This window comes from Cyrtonyx montezumae, unplaced genomic scaffold (genome assembly GCF_038088225.1).
Source record: "Cyrtonyx montezumae isolate F1298 unplaced genomic scaffold, pur_monq_1.0 scaffold_33, whole genome shotgun sequence".
In the NCBI taxonomy this organism is placed as follows: domain Eukaryota; kingdom Metazoa; phylum Chordata; class Aves; order Galliformes; family Odontophoridae; genus Cyrtonyx; species Cyrtonyx montezumae.
The window spans coordinates 1,435,929-1,455,447 of NW_027072038.1; the positions used below are offsets into that span (position 1 = coordinate 1,435,929).

The window sequence follows — 19,519 nt, forward strand, 5'->3', positions numbered from 1 at the left end:
CGCCGCCGCCACCACGCTGCTTCACCCTGCTTGCACTACCCAGGCTGCACAGCCCGTCCAGACCGTGCTCACCCACATGTGCCCGTCCCAGTACAGCGCGTCCAGCAGCTGGGGCACGTTGGGCTGGTTGCAGGGAGCCACGAGGAACAGATTCAACACAGAGCTGGGCCCCGGATGAATGTTTGGGGCTGTGGGGGCACAGCCTGACTTCTAGCCCCCCGTGCCATTTGGTTTTTCCCACACACCTGCTTGCAGTGCTTGCTGCCGAGGACCATACAATTCAAAGCAAGTTATGGCCACAAAGGCGAGGAGACCTGAGGTCCCCGGGGTCTGGGGACAAGCAGAGCAGTTCTGTATGGGAACTGCTGAATCCCTACCTGAACTAGTTGGTCACCTGAAGTGAGCACCGTGTCAGCCATGGGGGCACAGGTGAAGGTGATATACCTGTGTGAGTGGAAGGGGTGGAGCCTGGCTCCACCTCTCCCAAACCCCATTTAAGGGCTGACCACCACCAGGGAAGGATCTCTTCTCGGAGATCCCTCCCATGTGGAGTCTTCTGTGAGCCTTGTCATCCTGAAGGTGAGCCTTGTCATCCTGAAGGTGAGCCATCTTCTCTTTTGTATTATTTGTATACTATCTATATAAAACTATTCAAAATATACCATCATCTATACTATTTCTTTGTGAAGTACCATCCTTGGGAGTTATTTACCCCACAAGCTTCCACCTGGGGGGCTGCATTTCCTAGTGGTGCACATATGGCTGCCCCCCCTGCCCACTGCTGGGGACAGCCCCTAGAGGCACAGACACTGCAGCCCCAGCAGCCCATGTTGCTCATGGAGGACCGGAGGCACTCAGTGGTTTTGAGGGATGTTGTTGCTGTTTCAGGTGTGGCGCATCCTCAGGACTTGAACCAGCAGTGCCAGTATCTGCTTGCTGTTGGAGGAGTAGGGACCAATGATGCTGCAAATGTGGAGGAGGAAGGGCAGAGTTCGTGCAGTGGATCGCTGCTGAAGAGCCTATGAGCTCAGATGTTCTCTGCTGCCTCAACACGTCTCCTTTTATCACCAAGCTCCTTGACTTCCCCAGGGGCAACTATGGAGATTAAAGTTGAGGCCAGGCCCTCACTGAAGCACCCTGTTTTGGGGGCAATCAGCAAGTCATCCAATTCCCAGTGGTGTGCAGGAACACCTCCTCTCCAAAGACATGTCTACTGAACGAGGTCTGCAAGAACAAACCAAGATGTGATGTGGCCTACACAGTTAATTCCTAATTTTTATTGCTGCAAGAGCACTCTTCTCTCCTTTCAAGGTAGTAGGCAATGGGGGCACAGCCTGACTTCTAGCCCCTAGTGCCATTTGGTTTCCGCCACCCACCTGCTCACAGTTCTTGCCACAGAGTAGCACACATGTAAAAGCTGTAGCTCCCCACATTTGAGCCATGTTGCCACCACTGAAGCCACAACAAGTGCTGCTGACGAGGCAGGAACAGACAAATGAGTAAACAGATGTGGGGTAATCACCTGGAAATACAAACAGACGTGAGAAGTTCCCCTGAGATTGCTAAGGGATTTGATTTAGTAGTTGGGTAGGGATAGCGATAGGAGGATGGTTGGACTTAGATGATCTTGTAGGTCCTTTCCAACCTTATGAACCTATGAGACGCTGGGATCTCTTTCTCCATCAGGACACACACGCAGCTCCGTGTTCCCGCTCCGGCACGCGTGCCTGGCTGACACGAGGAACCGCTGAGGGCATCCGAGAGCCCCCCGCTCTCCTTCGCGACCGACGACCCTCAGCCCCACACGCCACCGCTGCCGTTCGGCTTCCCGCCATCCCCGCCTCCGCCGCCATTTTCTTTCCCCGCCTCCCGGGCGCCATTTTGTCTTTTCGCCTCGCCCGTCCCCCTCGCTCGGCCGTTTCCCTCCCATTCTCTCCCCCACCCACATCGCGCACCCTTCGCCGTTTCCCGCCTCCCGCCCGCCATCCCATCCCCCCGGCGCCGTTTCTTTCAGCGCCCGCCTCCCGGTTCCTCTCCTTCGCCGCGGCGCCTGGAGGACCGCTCTCCCCCCCTCGGTCCCGACGAGCTGAGCCGGGAGCACCGCGAGCCGACGCCTTCTGCTGCGCGGCCGCTCCACCCCCACTCGGGTCGCGCCGCCCTCCCCAGAGCCGGAGGGGCGGGAACCGCTCCCGAGTGCCTCCGTCGCTCTCAGTGCTTCGTCTCGCGGCCCCTCCTCGCGTCCCACACGCCGCTTTCGACGCTTCCCAATGTGCTGTTAGGGCTGCTACACTGAAGCGTTCTCGGTTGAGCTTTGCTTGGTGTGTGAGCAATGCTAATTCACAATGTCACGACAGACTGCTTTTAGATTTCTATCCCCCGTGCAGCAGGACGTAGTTTCTGAGTTTCACATAAATCATTCGGAGTTACACTGCACCGAAGGAGAAAGTGCATGATGTGGCACAAGAAGCGATGGAAACTCCCCAAACTGGGGAAAAGCAGCTGTAGGGTCGGCGATGGGGCACAGGGAAGACGATGACGATGGAAAAATGGGGAGGAAGGAACGGTTGAACACCTCCAGAGTGCCCTATCTGCAGGGGGACTGTAGCATGAATTAATGTGTTCTTGCATTGCTGCTAAGACATCCAGTACTTTTGAAGGATTAGTTCCGTAACAATGATTATTTCTCCTCCTAATAAACAGCAAAACCAAGGAGGAGCTGGGGATTCAGGGCAATGGTTGCCTGCACTCTGCTGTGCTTTGTTACAGGAGCTGCTTCCTTCAAGGAGGGGCAGTCACAGGAGCTGTTCTTGGAGAATTTTCCTAGTTCAGGACATTGGAAGAAAGCTTTGTCCCTCCTTTGTGCTTCAAGAGGTTCTGTCTAGGGCCTGCTCTGCTAGGAAAGGCTGCAGCTCTTCAGTACCTCAGGCCCATCACACTGCCCAGCACAACTTCGCTCTCCTGGCTGTCCTGAATGAAACTTAAGTTGGCACATACGAAGAGGGTCAAAAAAAACCTCCCCTCACTGCCTCAAAACACCCAGAGTTGATTCTCACAAATCCTTAAGGCCGTGATCACAGTCTGTTGCGACTGTTCCAATTGATTACCTCCCGTAAGCCGTTAATTGTTGGCCTTCTGCCATATGGTACCGCTGTAAAGTAAAACAAGAAAGATTTCAGCGAGGTTTACAACTGCGCTGGGGACCGCTGTGTGCGAGCAAAGAGGCTGAGCGTGCTCTCCTGCCTTGTTGCCGTTCCTAGAAATACCCAGAAGAGGTCAGCGTTCCCTCACTTTCACGTTATTTCCGTGAAACACTTCCAATATGTTTTAATTCAGAAAATGCTGAGCCGTCCGGAAAGTTTGATCAAGAAGGATGCGGCAGTATTGACGTGCTTCTTCCTGGGGATATGGATGCATTTTGTTAGCAGTGTAAGGAAACTGGGAATCAGAGAGACAGTGTGCAGGCAAACAGCTCCGCTGACCACAGCAGCTGAGCTTAAAGATTTTTTAAGCAAACATAATGGGATTTTAGGAACTAAATTTGGGTTTTAGGATTGACAGTGTTAGTCAGGCTTTTGTTGTTGTTGTTGTTCAGTAAAGCAAATCTACAAGCACACTGGAGCTGCTCCAAGCTTACACAAGGAAAAGTGCTAGACTACGTCTCTGCTGGCAGACAGCAATCAGCTTTTTTACTTCAAGCTTTCAAGCACAGTTCTCTCTGTAAGGAGATGAAGGTCGCTGGGATTGCAGCAGTGCAGCAGAGCCTCGTGATGTCTGGAGTTAAGAATGTCACTAGCTTCTGAGGATTGTCTTCTGCTGTGCTTTTGCTCCCCAAAATGGTCACAAAGAGTTTGTGTGCCACTGGGAAGGACATCAGGGCCCCACAGCTGCACGTGGGCTTTCTGCATGGCAGGAGGTTTTATCATGTTCCCTCTGCTGTAGAAAAATGCCTTTTTTTTGTGCAGGGGGGGTGGGAGGAATTGTTCCCAGAATTCCCTGATCATAGCACTCTTTTTGCACTGGGATTTTTACCTCACTCTTTATGTGAGTCTGGGGATTTTTTACAGATAAGAGTAATTAAAAACAAAACAAAACAAACAAAAAAAACCAACAACAACCCTACCCAGTTAATACTTCAACTGAGGGGCAAGTGAATGTTTTGCAACTAGAAACGTATCTGTCTCAGTTTCTTCTGGGGCAGGATTGTTATCATCAGTGTCTTGTACGATGCTAAGTTTGTGGTTTTAGGAGAAAAACAATGTTGATAACACACCAACATTTACAGATGCTGCTAAGCAGTGTTGTATAGACCCAAGGCCATTTGCAGTGAAGGGCAAAGAGAAGCGAGGGAGCAGAATTAGGACAGCTGACTGTAACTGTCAAGAGGGACATCCCATACCACATGACATCATGCAGGAGTTTCAAACTGGGTGGGAGTTCGTTTTTCTCTCTTTTGCTGCTTGGCTGGGGGTCAGTAAGCAATTGCTTGCACAGTGCTTGTTAAATGCATTCACATATATATATATGTGTTATCCTTTTCCTTTTCTCTTTCCTGGGAAGACCAGGAATAACATGTCCCTTTTTTTCAGTTTTCAGAAGTTTTCAGATAGTGTGGGGAAAACAATCTAGTCTGCTTTCTACATGGAAGCCCGTGCCCAAAAGCCAGACTATGCATGCAGAGCAGTGATGCAGGAAAAAGGCCTGTGTAAAGGCTGTACTTACCCCTGCCTGCATGCTGTATTCCCAATGTATTCTCCAAGATCTTTCAGTTCATACGTTCTTACTGGAGTTCTGCCCCATACTTTCTGTTACAGTCAGAGGGAAAGAATCAATGGCTTGGGTTGCAGGGACCTTAAAGATCATCTAGCTCCAACCTCTGTCATGGTCAGGGTTGCCAACCACAAGATCGGGCTGACCAAGGTCCTATCCAACCTGGTCTTGAATGCGTCCAGGGATGGAGCATCCACTACCTCTCTGGGCAACCTGTTCCAGCACCTCAGCACCCTCTGAGTAAAGGTTTTCTTCCTAATGCATAACCTAAATCTCCCTTATTTTAGCTTAAAGCCATTTTCCCTTGTCTTACCACTATTAGTTTGTGTCCCTTTCAAGCTCCCTTCAAGTACTGGAAGGCCACAGTGAGGTCACCCTGGGGCAGTCTTTTCTCCAGGCTGAACAAGCCCAACTCCCTCAACCTTTCTTCACAGGAGGTGTCTCCAGACTCTGAGCATCTTTGTGGCTTTCCTCTGGACCCCGTAAGGAATGAGAGCCTTGCTCCCACAGACATCTCTCTCAGAGCCCCAGGTTTTTGTATTCCAGGCTGCAAGATGGGAAAACCAATTACTGTCATTTTAATATGTCCCTTGGCTGTTTGAACTTCCGTATCTGGCCTTTCTGGTTAACACATAGAAATGCTTTGGCTGGAAAACCTTTATTTCTACCGATCCCTGAGGAAAAGAACCCAAAGAGCACTTACAGTTTCACAAGATGGAAGCTGAACTCACCGTTCTCTCAAGGTTTTGGGGTCTTTGGATGAGATGCAGTGCTGCTTGCGGACACCAGCTGCAGGTCTGCACATGGCACTGGGGTGGAAGAGAAAGGTGGAATTCTGTCCAATATCCGCCGCTGGGTTGCCGAGCTTTGAGATCTTCGGGTATAGATGCAGCTCGTCCTCACCCTTTTTTTCCCCATTCTACTGGAATATTTTTTTCCCAGACTGGTCGAGGCCTGTCGCTTATCTCTCACGCTGCACTTGGGCTTCTCCAGGCAGATGCCAGCAGGACCAGCGCGCAGACCAACCCCGCGCTTCACGAGCAGCGCGAGATGTGGAGCTGTTGCCATTACGACATTAAGAAGTTAAAACTTAAGCGCAGTGTTTCGAAAATAAATGTCACCAGCCGCCGGCACGGCCCCTCACTGACAAGATCCCCGCCACCGCCGACGGAGCCGCGCTGCCTGCTGGGAGTCGTAGTCCGCGCTGAGGCGGGGAGAGGAGAGGCGGCGGCGGCGGGAACTACAACTCCCAGGATGCAACGCGCGGCGCTGTCAGCCCTGAGGGCCGCCATTACGGCCCGCCCTCCCCACTCACAGGGCCGCTTCGCTGCGCTGCGGGGGTGAAGCTGCGGTCTCGGCGGGCCGTGCGGGGACGTCGTAGGGCCGGGGGAGCAGCCGGGCCTTCCTGTGACGGCCATTTCCTGCTCGCTCCGGGGCCGGCGGGGGGCGGTGGCGGGCTCGCTCCCTGACGGGCTCGGCGGGCAGCGATGCGGGCCCCGGGCCCTGGCGGCAGGCGGCCCCCGCCGTGAGGAGCCGGGGGGCTGCGGCAGGCCGGGCCCTGGGCGGGGCGCATGGAGGCGCCCCCCGCCCGCAGAGAGGTACCGCCCGGGGGGGGCAAACCCTGAGGGGGCTGCGGGGATAACTAGCTGTCCCCCCCCTTCCCCCCTCCGCGGTTTTACAGGTGTGACTCCCGATCCTCGCGCGGCCCTCGGAGTCCCCTTTCCCCCCCCCTCCCACCCTCTCTGCCCTCTCGGCCTGAAGAAGAAATATTGGGGCGCGGGGCCTCCGGCAGAGCATCGCCCCCGGAGCTTTCTCAGCTGATTGCTGAGAGATGAAGAAGTTCTTCGACTCGCGCCGGGAGCAGGGCGGCTCTGGGCCCGGGTCGGGCACCAGCGGCGGCGGTGGAGGCAGCGGAGGGCCCGGCAGCGGTTACATCGGCAGAGTGTTCGGCATCGGCCGCCGCCAGGTGACGGTGGACGAGGTGCTGGCAGAAGGTGAGAGCCCGCAGAGCTGCATCCCTCCCCGTTGGCAGGGCTGGGAGGCTTTGGCCTTGCCCCCACGCTCCTCTCTGTCCCTGCTCCCATCTCATCTCGTTGTCCTTGGCAGTGGCATCTGCAGCTGGTGGCATTCCTGTTTTTCCCAAGCGTGGGTTCTTGGTTTTTTTTATCTTAATCCTTTTAGGAACTGCAGAGCTTTCAGGAGTTTCCTACCTTTCCTTGTAGTCATCTGGTTGGAGGAGAAGGTACTGTAAATAAAGACAGCTGTGGTCTTTCCTTGAACTTTCGTCAGCTCAGGTCCTTTGGAATTTACATAGGTGTGAATTTGCTGTATGTATTTGTCAGGCAGAAAGGTTGGGTAGAGCTGGCTGCAGTCTGGAGTGTGGAAATTGATGTTTGCCTGCTTTTTTTCAGGGGGGAAATGGAGATCTGTACTGCATTTTCTTCAAAATAATGACAGAGCTGCGAGTGAGCGGTAGGGATTATAAAACTCGGTGTGTGCAGTCCTTGCAGTGCAGCAAGCTGCTGCTGCTGGTTTTGTTTGTGACCAATGCTGCAGAATTTACTGTTGTTTTATGTTCTGTTTGTTTGGACCGTAGGGGATCTTATTAATGTATTTGGCTGCCGACCTTAGCCCCGACCTTCAGAAAGATGTTTCCTCCTTAGACCTGCTTGGCATCCTTTGCAGTTTCAGTCCAAAGTGGTGTTTTGTTTTGATCTTGTAACTGTGGAGGTGAGGTGGCTGCTCGATGGGAACCGAGTGGGAGGACCTGCGTTGGCTTTTACAGAAAGAGCCCTAAAATGGAAAAGGAACTCTGTGTGCGCTGTAGGTGTTCAGGTTTGTGAAAAAGTTGCCTCAGTGCAGAAAAAAATAGATCTGTGACCATCTTTTGGGTAGGTTCTGGTGCATGCTGAGCTGAGAGGAGCACTGAACCCAACCCTTAAACTACATTGATTTCTTTTCCTGACTTGAAATCTGCAGTATGAATTTGCCTTGGATGATACTTCTAAGGCCTCTTTGCCCTTGGAAGCTTTGGAGTTAGATGGGTTAAATCTGAGAAGCTGTCACAATATTGGTGGTTGTGGTGCTGTGGTTTTGCTTATTTTTTTTAATGCGGATTGGTCTCATCCTGGTGACGTGACGAAGCAGAGGCTTTTTTTGCTGATGAATAATTGTTGGCAGGTTCTGCCCTGGTGCTGGCAGCACTGGGAAGTGAGACTGTTTGTCCCTGGGCTCTGTGCTGCTTGGTGTGCCACTGGAGGCGTAGGGTGGTAGCAGAGATTGTGTGGGTGAGGACAATTGTGGGGACATCCTGAAGGAAATGCTGCTTGTGGGGGATTTCCTTGTGAGTCCTGGGTCCTTGCCTGGCCTTTGGGGCTGCAAGATCTGGTTGCATGGGTCAAGCAAGGTGTGAGAGACCTGGAAAACAGGTGCTTTATTCACCTTTCCTGACCTTGCTCTAAGGTAAAGCACTTATTATTTTAGCAGCTCCCTAAAGAAAATGTTCTGAGCAGTTATTTTCTATGCAGTGTGGCTATTGAAAGGTGGGTCATCTCAGGAGACAACGTGGGTCATAAGTGCTGCAGCTCTGCATACTTCTGGCCTTTTGGATAGCTGTGTGTGCTCCCTAAGTGCTTGTAAAATACATTTTTTCACTGACTCAGCTGGGAAGATGAGCCCTGGACTACTGAGGTCTGAGTCTTCGGCTGAAGAACTATTTTGTGCATGCAGTGAATTTTGGTGGTTCAGCAGTATTGAAAAAGCAGCTTGTGAAGTCTTGATTATTGCTGCTAAAAGGAAAATTTCCCCTGGGAAGCACTTCTGAGGATGAGGAGGAATATGCTTTCTGGGAGGGTTGCATCTTCCATCCCCATTGCTTTAGAAAGGAGAGGAGGGGCCCGTGTTTTGGTGCAACAGTGAAGCACAAGAGAGCAAACAAAAAAGCTGTTTAAAAGAAAGAGTCTGAAATAATGATGGTTGGTGTAGGGGAGAGTAAGTCACAAGCCTGAGAAACTGGTTGAACTCGAACTTTTGGCATTAAAGCGTTGGAGTTTACCTTTGTCAAAGATGCAACTGGTCACATTCAAGTGTGCTGAGCAATTGTGCAGGAGAATAGTGCTCCTGGGCCAGGCTGGGGCTCCTTACTGCGGCACTGTGCCGTGCTGGATGGCAGACGTCTGCATGTAGTCTCAGTGTCTTGGCATAGATCCCCCAAAGTATCCACTGCAGTTAGGGGCACCCCTCACCCCCTTCAAAATAACTGTCTGGGTCCTTGCTTCTCTGGGTAGAGAGGAACAAGTGAAGGACCTTCGTTCTGGAAGGAATCAGATGGAAATATTGGCTGAGCATTTTTTTTTGTCTGTGGTGGTATATTACAGGTGAATAGTCAATTTTTTCACCAATTTTTTTTACATTGTATTTCAGTAGGTGATTCTTGGTTGAATCTTTGTACTCATTTCCCTCCAATTCACACAAAAGTGTGAATAATATCTTGAAAGGTTCTTCTCAAAGTTCTCTAGCAGTTTGATAACTCTGGGAGCTCAGTGCTGCTGGCCTTGGAGCTTTGCAAGGCGGTGCAGCATCACTGGGGCTCCAGGAGGGCTGAAGGGGTTGTTACTGGTACCGATGTGATCTGTTTCACCCAGCTGTGAGATGAATGCTCAGAAGGCATCTGAATGTGAGGGGAGTGCGAGCCAGGCCGCTGTCTTGCTGATTTCTTTCTGGAAAGAAACCTGGATGCTGCTGTTTCTGCCTCTGTGTTTTTTTGTTTTGTTTTTTTTTTTTAGAAAAAAATCCACCAAAAAATGTCATCACACTGGAGCTGGGGGTTGCATGCCCGTGATGAGCAAGGCCCAGGGCAGTGGAAGCACTGAAAAGGATGTTGTCAGAAATCAGAAATGTGTGAAGGAGTTGGTGGGGTGTGTGTGTGGCAGGAGTGATGGAAGCCACGTGTGCTGCTCCAAGCTAAAGCAAACCAGGTGGGCAATGGCAGAGCACCCTGTTCTGGGGGCTGTGTTTTGTGTTACTGCAGGACAGTAGCAGAGTGCTGCATTGATCTGGGGTATGTAAGTATTGATGGGCTCACATTCCAGCTGGGGTTGTGTTTGGCTGGGCCTTCTTGGAGTAGAATGTACAGGCTGCATTTCTGGAGGTCTCCCATTAGTGTTATTTTCTGGAGGTGCTACTTGTAGTCTTTTTCCCCTTAAGATGAAGGATTGAGCTTTAATAATACCCTGATATTTCTCTGAATTGTTTCTAGGTACGTAGTAGTGTGTGTGCTGCTGGCTGGCGTATGTTTCAGAATATTCAGTGGCAGGTATTAGAAACCAGTGCAAAACTAAAATTTGTCAGCTGTGTTATTATTACACAGGTTTTAAAGAAATGGTGAAGGCTTTCTTTAGCAGATCTGTAGTCCTCAGTGCTGGGAAGAGCTTGTTGAGTCTATGAATGCACACGTTGTGTCTGATGGGGAAGGTGACCCCCTGAGCTGCCTGCCTGTATGTGTGCTTGGGCTGACTGCAGAGCACTTGTGCTGCCTGCCTTGCCCCCAGTGCTTCCTTTCCCTGGACTTCCTGTGATAGGAAGCATCGCAGTGTGAAGTCACTATCATTCTTCTGCAGTAATTTTGACTTTCAACAAACTCCTTCTGAGATGAGGACCATGCAGATCTGCAGGATTTAACCGATTCTGGAGTGGCTGGGTCCAAGGTGTCACTTGTGATGTTTGGTTTGTCAGTTATTGCCTTCTGTTTTCTGTCAGGTGCCAACTGATGATCAGCTAACCACTGACACTTGGATTAGGAATTAACTATTCTCTTGGAATGGGATGCATGTTTTTTCTTTGTATGCTTTTGCCCTTGCTCCTTTTGTGTACCAGGTGAAGCAGGGTTGAGCTCTCCCCTGTTGGGTAAGGTACTGGCTCCTTTGTCTCTTAGTTGCCTGTATTGTTTTTTTTTTGTGGGTTTTTTTTTTTGAGTGTACAAGCCAGGCAAACTGATGAAGAATCCCAAGTGAGTTACTGAGTAAATGTTGAGATATCTCGAGTGCTTCGGGGGTTTTATCAGCACAGATTTTGCTGGAACTATGTGCACCACGTCCTTAGCTGTAATCAGAAGAGTGTGAGTGGATTTAACTGTGTATGAAGCTGTACAGCTGTGCATTACCTGTGCTCACTCATGGCTTTTCTGCAATACATCTGTGAAGGGATCTGGGGTTGTATATGGGGCAGAGCGGTGTCTTAAGTAGCAGCTCTGTTGGCCGACAGCAAGTAATACTGCCTGTGTTAGCACAGCAGAGCTGTGGGAGGGCAGATGTCCTGCAGTTGTCTTCCCAGGAAAGATCTGTAGTTGAAAGAGTCCTGCCATGTCCTTATGAGGTTGTGTACTAAACCTTTATTTGGGGTCCCCTCGGTGGCAAATACAGGCTTAAAGCATCCAACTGAGATCTTGCAAAAGAGTTCCAGTAGCTGAATATGAACAGGCTGCTAACCTCTGGTTGCAGCCCCAGCAGTGATATTTTGGATCTCAGAACAGGTATTCCCACAGTGTTTTTGTTGTGCTGTCGTTCTCCCCATTGCTTGGGAGCTGCCAACAGTTGAAGAGAGCAGGTGCTGGGTTATAAATGTGCTGAAGACAAGCTGGAATCCACTGTGGGGTTAGCACTTGCTGCCTTCCAAGCTCCCACACCTGCATTAATCATGGCTAACAGGGGTCAGAACTGATGAGGTGCTGTACATTTGCATTGAAAGTGGAAGCTGCTTCCTTTGAAGTTTTTTTTTGTTTTTTTTTCCTTCAGTGAAAATGGGGATTTAGACAAACTGTACCCACTGGAATAGCAGCTTGCCAACTGCAGGACTTGATGCTGCTCTGGAAAATCACAAATGATTTGATTTGGTTTGTACTAAGCAAGTGTTTACTCATGTTTCCCATGTGGAAGGTTATGGGAAGTCTCTGAGCAGAAACATGTTGTAAGCAAGCTGAGCTTATGGAGGAGTTATTATTTGATAACAAGAGGTGCCTGAATAGATAACCTCCCCAGGAAAGTATGCCTTCATTCTTGGGTGGGGATAAGAACAAGATATCCTTATGAGAATAGCATGTCAAATCAGATCTCGTTGCTGTGCTTCTTTGAGAATAGGAACAACGCTGACAACTGTTTACAAGCATGAGGAAAAGACTCTGAAAGGCTTAAGTGAAACACATGCAAGGTGTAGTTCTCTCTTTGGTTAACTTTTATCATTGTGGATACTTTCCCTTTCCTATTCTTAAGGGAGATGCTCAGAGTGGTGGTGGAGTCTCCTTTTCTGGAGACATTCAAGACCTGCCTGGACACCTACCTGTGCAGCCTGGTGTAGGGAGCTGCTTTGCAGGGGGATTGGACTCTGATCTCTAGAGGTCCCTTCCGATTTGGGAGTTGCTGTTAAGTGAGGGTTATTGATAGCTGTCTACAGTATGATGCAATGGAATGGAAGCAAAGGGGAGCTGCTGTGGCTCCACTAATGTTAGGATTTCTTGGTGCTTTGTTACCAGAGTATCTGAGCCCTGCAACAGTCTCCAAAATTGTCCTTCCATTCCTTTTGAGGCTGCTGGGAAGTATACCAAGATATGAAGATAAAACAACGCAGAATATGCGTGGTCAAGTCAGGAATTGATCTCTGGCCTCCTAGATTGAGTGCCTTAATTGCAGTCTCTGTTTTCTCTCAAGTGCTGCATCTGTGTTATTAAATGGCATGCTCTTGGCACACGTGGGTGATTTGGGCATAAATTTATGCTCGATCTGTGGCAGAACCTGTACTGACATCAGGACCCCTGGCCATGTGTCGCAGGATTGGATTAAGGTCTTTCTTTAGAACCAGATCTGATTTAATTCATGATTTTTTGCAGAAACAAATGATATACCAGTGATGCATGATCTCAGATATATTAAAAAAGAAGCTATCAGCAGCTCAGTTCTCTAAGCAGAGACTTTGTGTGTGAACACATCCACCTTGCACTGAGCTGGAAGGTGATGCTGTAAAGAGGACAGGTCAACCCAATCTTGATTTGTTCATGATCTGGAATGCTGCTTTACTTCCTGTTCTGTGTTTGTAGGGCTGTCATAGAGAGAAGACCCCCAAATCTGCCTCTCTGTGATTAAAAGGGCAATCAGGCATGCTGCACCAGAGGGTGTAATAGTGAAATGTGTGGTCTTGGAGGCGGTGTAAGTGCACAGCTGCTATTCAGACCCCGACCTTTTAGCTTGTCTCCTCCTGTAAGGTAAGCAGTGCTTGCAAGCTTGATGTGCTTTTGCTGCACAGCACACTGATGGCAGTGAAATAATTCCAGAGCTTGTCCACTGAAGTGCAGAGAGCTCCATGAGAGGGATGGTGTGGTGTGGATCATGCAAGCTTTCCCTGGATGCCAGCTGCTGTTCACTCAGTGTCATGGTAAGCATGATGATATTACACTTGTTCTTACAAAGACAGGTGAACTTGTTATTTTACTGACATTCTGGCTTGTGGATGGAAGCTGTTCAGCTGTGGGAATGGGAGCGATATAAAGCTCAGACTTTAAAGAGCTTTGAGATACTTAAAATGAACAGAAATAATGAGGTCTCTCAAGAGAAAACATGGATGCACAAACTTAATGATCTCTGCTTTCTCCATGTGGCCCACCTGAAAAATCAGTTACCTGTCCTGAGCTTCTGAAGGATTAATTCCTCCTGGTTTCTTGAGTGTTTCAGAAAAGAAGGCCTCATCCAGTGTTCAGTTGCTGCTTTGGGGTTGGGGGGTGAGGTGGATTGATAGGAAATCCTTGCAGTGTGCTTGTGGGGAGGTGTTTTTGGCTGCTGTTGTCCCTTGGGCTGTGATCTGCTGACTCTTCGTGACCTTTGGCAAGAGGCATCTGATATGAGAGCATATGTAATTCATTGCATCTTTCACATGGCCAACTTCTCACACAGAAAATATCCTTTTAAGTCAGGAGAAGGTTCTGCTGTAAGGGGAGTAAAGAAAGTGCATTACAGAGCACAGGTGAGTGGACAGAGTGTGGGTTAGCATAGGGCGAAGGACGGATAGTGTGGCAGAGAGAAAGGGAAGGACCTCTGTGAGTTGGGTCAGGCTTGATAGCCTGGGTGTGCTCTGCTGGAAGTTGAGCCTCTCTTCTGGCCTTTACCTGTTGCTTTTAGTGTGGGAGATACCTATCTGTAAGGACAACGAATAAGTGAGTTCACTTTTTTGTTTCTCTACCTGATAACCAATTGTAGTTTGAGCTGTTGTGCTGTCTCTCTTCAGAGTGTAAAAGCCTCATGCAACTTGTCCTCTGCAAAGCAGGCAGGTGGCTGCTGGAAGGAAAGGTGCAGAAAGCAGTTTAACAAATGAGAAACTGAAGCCCACGAAGACTCATTGACTTGTTAAGGGCAGGCAAGCAGTGATGAAGCTTTCTATTAAATGCAAATGGAGCTCCTTGTCTGGTGCTTTAATCACTGTGTCGTTAATATTCATGTCATTGAGGAGCTTTCTTCGTGGGCTGGGGCCTGGTGTCACATGCAGCAAACCCAGAACAAAGTCTGCCCGTGCTCTTGGGAGTTGCCTGGCTGCTCCTGCCTGTGCTCAGCATCTGTGTGTAGTGCTGAAAAATGCTCAGTGCCACGTTTTAGGAGTCAGATGTGATAATTAATGTGTGGTGTCTTCTGATGATCTGCTGTTACTCAGAGACCACATGAAAAGCACAAACATCGCATTCAAAAGAACATGTGACAGGATTAAACATGTATCGGATTTCTTTAAAATTAAAAGTATGCTATTTTTGGAGTGGACAGATGGTGGTTTTGTACCTTTTGCTTTTGTTTTTAAACTTGACAACGTGTGAAGCACTTGCTTTGTAACTTTTGTCGTGGAGCGGGCTAGAAATGTATACAGCAACATACTATATGCAAGTTGGGTTTCTCAGGCAGTTAGATAATTTCATTTGAGCTGGTGAATTAAATCCCTAATATTGTGGGACTTATGAGTAACAGTCACAGGACTGCAGATTTGGACCCTTGCAACCCTTTCCTGTGCTGGGCATCTGACAAACCAACCTACTCATATCTTCCCTTCCTCACTGATGTATATGTGGAAGAACTCTAAACTCTGTTCTGTGTAGGGCTGATTTTTAATTTACTTCTTTGTTTTCCTTTCTCCTGCTCAATTACTGCTGTGTGTTCCTGAATGTATGTAATGGTTTGAATTCCCTGAGAGCTCCTGATGTGACAGTAGATACCTCTCTCCATCCTTGGTGTGTACTGAGGAGTTGAAAAGTTCATTGAAAAGTTGATTGCTGTCTCTATGGTTTGATTAGCATAACCTACAGGGATTTTATGTAATCCTCAACTGGTGTTTTGGGGTTCAGTGATGTGGCACTTCTGTGGCTTGAGGGCATACCTACATTCAGACTGAAGACCTGGGGATGTTGGAGTCTGGCTTCCCATGTTTAAGCAGAAATAACTTGTTTAGAACAAACCTGTGTATGCTGTTGGGAACCCCTTACTGTGTGATGTAGGTTGTCAGCTACAGCACGTGTTAGTTTCCTCTTGTCTTCCTTGCTGCTTTACTTAGCAGAGATATTTGGATGCTACAGTAATCAAAATTCCCAAGTGCCTGCCTTGTCTGTTGCCATGAGCAGAATTCCTTCTTGCGTGCAGTTTGCTCTTACTGTGCCACGTAAGGGCTCCGGGAAGCCCAGAATGGCTGGTCATTGCAAACAAATCCAGTTAAACAGTCCTTGCCCTGACCAGGCTTGCTTTCTTCCTCTCTAGCTCCACGTGGTGCTCTGCACAGCCAGGGCTGTGCTCTTCTCCCATCCTGTCAATGCAATTCTCCACTTCCTTGCCTTTCTGGTGAAGCTTTTCAACTGCATGTGGTTGCAACAAACCCTTACTGGCTTTGCAGTTCCAGTCACGTTCACCCAGAAGTCATGCTCTGCAGCATGTTTCTGCCATTGCTAATTTCTCTTGGAGGTGAATGAGGTCTCAGGTGCTGTTAGCAGCTGCTTGGAATAATAGCAGCTGAAATGTGCTTTCTGAGGGCTGTTAACAAGTGATTTTTTTTTTAAAGCTGTGAGTTATTCATGACCCATTAATTTTTATTTATTTTAAGCTTTACATTGGAGGTTCACCCACTAAAATTGTCACAACAGAGAGGAACTGAATCTGCTTTGCCAGGGAAGCTACTTCAGACTGTGTCTTGCTGCACAGTAATAAAACACTGCTTCACCAGTTTTGAGTTTCCAAGACTGCCTGTCAGGGAGGAATCAAGTGGATGCACAGGACTGCCTAGCAAACCTACCCATGTGAATCTCTAAACATGCTTCTTGTTTTGCAAGCTAGTGCAGTTTTGTAGCCTTTAAAAAGTATTTCTCATGAAATTGCTGCTGCAGTTACTGTAAGATTTAATGACCCCACATGTAAGGAGCCCAGGCTGTGAGCTGACACCATTCTGGGTGGGTGCATAGTGTGAGAAGCTGTTGGATTAGAGCTTTGTAATAGGGAGTGTGGTTAATGAGCAGGAAGGATCTTGCCATTTGATTATTTCATTCTTGATGGTAGGTATGAATTTACTTTTCATTTTTTTTTTATAATTTCTCTCTCTTTCTCTGCTCCCTTGTGACTTACAGGTTCCTTTTTTGACCTGCAGGGAGTTGGCTGGAGCTGAGGGATTATCATCTTGGGGAGAGTGATGGACCTTGAAGGCCTGCTGTGAGATACAGTGGTAGGGAAAAAAGTGAAAAAATGAAATTAAACAGTTTTAAACTATCAAGGCTATTATTATTTAGACTATCAAAACCCAGAGAAGCGAGGGGGAGGCAGGTCAGCTGTCAATGCAGTGAAAATGTTTGTGATACCTTCTGAGGCTGTTTTCATTTGTGAGTGTTATAGCAAGCAAACATTCATCCCCAAAATCCCAAAGAGCCCTAGTGAACCAGCCTTCCTGAAAATGAGAGGAGGTGATGACTGTGCTTCTCTTCTGTGTTGGGTAACTTGTATTGTGCTGCACAGTGCACTGTAGGCACTCCTGGCCATGACTGCCACGCTGACATTAACTGTGACATTCTGTGTATTTAAAAAGCATGCAAGTGAGGGTGGAGCCTGTAAGTCTAAATCTGGCTTGTCATGGCCTAGTTATTGCAGCACTGACACTGAGAACCCTGTAATGATGCTGTAATATTGGATAATCACATTAAGATTCTCAGCTACGGTAAGTGTGTTTAGGACTAACCAACTCCCTGCTTTACTCTTGCTGAGAATCTAGCCCATCAGCTCGTTGAATTTAAGCTTTTGTTTTACCTAGGGAGAAGTCCTACATTAAGTATGTTGGATGCTCTATTAAGGGTTGTCTAGTGGTATTTAAAGACCAGAGTTGAAGTAATGCTATGGCTGGAGCTGTGAGTGCTGCTGTTTTCCTGAGTTGGCACTGCGGGCAGTCCTTAGAAAGTGGAGTTGTGCTGTGCACCTTCTCCACCTTCTTTGCCTCAGTGAAGAGTGTTATGTAAAGGAAATGTGACACTGGAGATGTTGTTGCAGCTTTTTTCTTTCTTTTCTTACCCCCCCCCCCCCCACCTCTCACTAAATCAGTTGTGCAGTGGTTAGGGTTTGCACCCTGCACAGAGCTCCATCTTATTATCAAACCAATAAAACGTGTGGACCATACTGCTCGTTTATGAAGACCAGATTCATTCTAGATGCAGTGTGAACTGTATGGAGTATTTTTTTTTGCTGCTTAAAATGCTTATCAGTGATGGAAGAGTGTGGAGTCTGAACCTTGAGACCTGGAACTCCAGGGCTGCTGTTCCCATCTCTGCCACTGGTTGCCCCTGGGAAACAAGGGTGAGTGTCAGTTTCAGATCTGCACTGCTCAGAACTGGTGTTAATCAGTATGAACGAGGTGAACTCGAAGCTGCGTTGCTCTGCCAACACTGCTTGCCTCTGAGTAAAAGCAAACCTTGAAGACCTGTCCCTCCCCAGGAGGAAAAGGGTTGTGCACAGTCTCTGTGCTCTGCAAGGAGTGAGGGGAGGCTGGTGTTTCTGCAGGCTGAGTTTAACTCAGAGCTGTCTTGTAAAAACAGTTTGCATCACTGCTAAAACCTTTGAGCGTGGTCACTATTAAATTCCTGACCTTCTTGCAAGTATACCTGCTTAGCTAATTTTCTATCTAATCTTGTCTGGGGAGATGTGGGCATCAGCTGATTCTCCTGCTGTCTGTTCCTGCTTTTGCTTTCCTGCCTTGAAGTACTTCCTACTTCATCTAGGTGCTATTTTCTTTGCACTTCTAAAGCTCTGACTTGCTCCTGCAGCCACTTAAATGGACAGAACTTGGATGGAACTTGAATGACTGTGACCATCCCTACTATCAGCAATGGAGCTATTGCAGCTGGAGTTGGTGTGTTTTGTTTTTATTTTCCTTTGCCCTCCAGATAGCTCTTCAAGGTGCAGACTGTTTAATTGGCAGTTGTTTCAAGATCTGATGTGATAACTTTCCCAGAACAGTTCTGTCTTCAGGCTGAAGCCTTTTAAAGTGTTGTTCAGGGCCAGTAGAAGCAGCTCAGAGTGAGAAATTAATCTACAGCTTAACCACATTGCACTCTCTCATAATAATAATAATGATTATTATTATTTTATGATGTTTAATTCCTTGTGTTGATGAATATCCTAAGGTAAAACATTAAGAGCTGAATCTTTCCTTTTAGAAATGAGCACGGGGACCTTAACAGGGTCACCTCTATGTGTGAAAGGAGCTACATTACTTTGTTTTCCACCCTTTATTGCCTTCCTAGCTGTCAGACATGCACAGTCTGTGGGACTTTAGCTCTCTGTGTTTCAGAAGCCTTGAGTTTGGAAGAACTCCTGCAGCAGTGTACATGCAGAGACCAGTGGTTTGTTTTTGCAGTGCACAGAAATAATAGTAATGGCTCATTCCAGACGCTGTTCTCAGCAGCCTGAAGCAACTAGGAGAGGCAGGGGCAGGCCTTTAAGTTGAAGTTGTCCTTTAAACTTGGCACTGTTACGCTTTAGCCCAAGTCAGATGACTTTAAAAAAAGAAAACTTGTTATTTCCTTTGAGGTAGAAAATCTGTACAGAAAGTAGACCTGTTTAGTTGAGTGTTATCTGCTTTTCTCAGCTGGGGACTGTTGGCTGTGGATAAGGGGTTTTGCTTTGTTTTTGTTAGAACTGGACCTTTGTTCAGAACTGGACTTTTGAAACACAGCCACACAATTGCTGCTTGGAGCTGGGGGACAGTGAGTGTCTTTGGATCAGATGTCTTCAGGCCCTTCCTGGTTGCACAGAGACCACTGCTTGTTCTGCTGTCTGTGTGGTGTGTCCTGTGTCACCCCTCTGCTCTCACTGCCACCTTAAGAAAACCAAATCACACACAGAGATGTGGTTTTGCTCTGTTTGGTTTCAGCTGGTGGCTGAGCACACCCTGTCACTGTCTTGTGCATGCAGTCAACACAGAGTATCCTAATTTTGTAGCCTGAATTGTGGGACATACATCAATTATTTATTTCCCTGTACTCCTGAGACATGAAGCAGGCCTGTGACATGAGGGTAGGCTGTGTTTTCCTTGTGTGCACCTTGAGGTGAAATATCCAGATGACCTGGAGAAAAGATTGGCAATGGATTATTGCTGTCTGTGGTGCATCAGGTAAGAAGCTGGGGTTGAAACCAAGTCAGTGGTGAGACTTCCTGATGGGAAGGTCCCTTTTGGATGCTGCTTAGGTGGAGATGACCATAGGAAAGGA

At 48.1% G+C, this 19,519-nt stretch overlaps 1 protein-coding gene across 9 annotated transcripts in view; it reads left to right on the forward strand.

The window, feature by feature from the left end:
- The first annotated feature begins 6,087 nt into the window (after window positions 1–6,087).
- Window positions 6,088–19,519, forward strand: part of AAK1 (AP2 associated kinase 1) — a 63,587-nt gene continuing 50,155 nt past the window's right edge. For 2 of the 9 annotated variants that reach the window (XM_065745121.1, XM_065745122.1), the window contains exon 1: window positions 6,090–6,761. In XM_065745121.1, the coding sequence (XP_065601193.1) occupies window positions 6,599–6,761 (163 nt within the window). In that variant the 5' untranslated portion in view covers window positions 6,090–6,598. Of the gene's footprint in view, window positions 6,762–19,519 lie in introns of all 9 variants that reach the window. The other 7 variants (XM_065745126.1, XM_065745125.1, XM_065745124.1 and 4 more) reach the window with 5 other exon arrangements.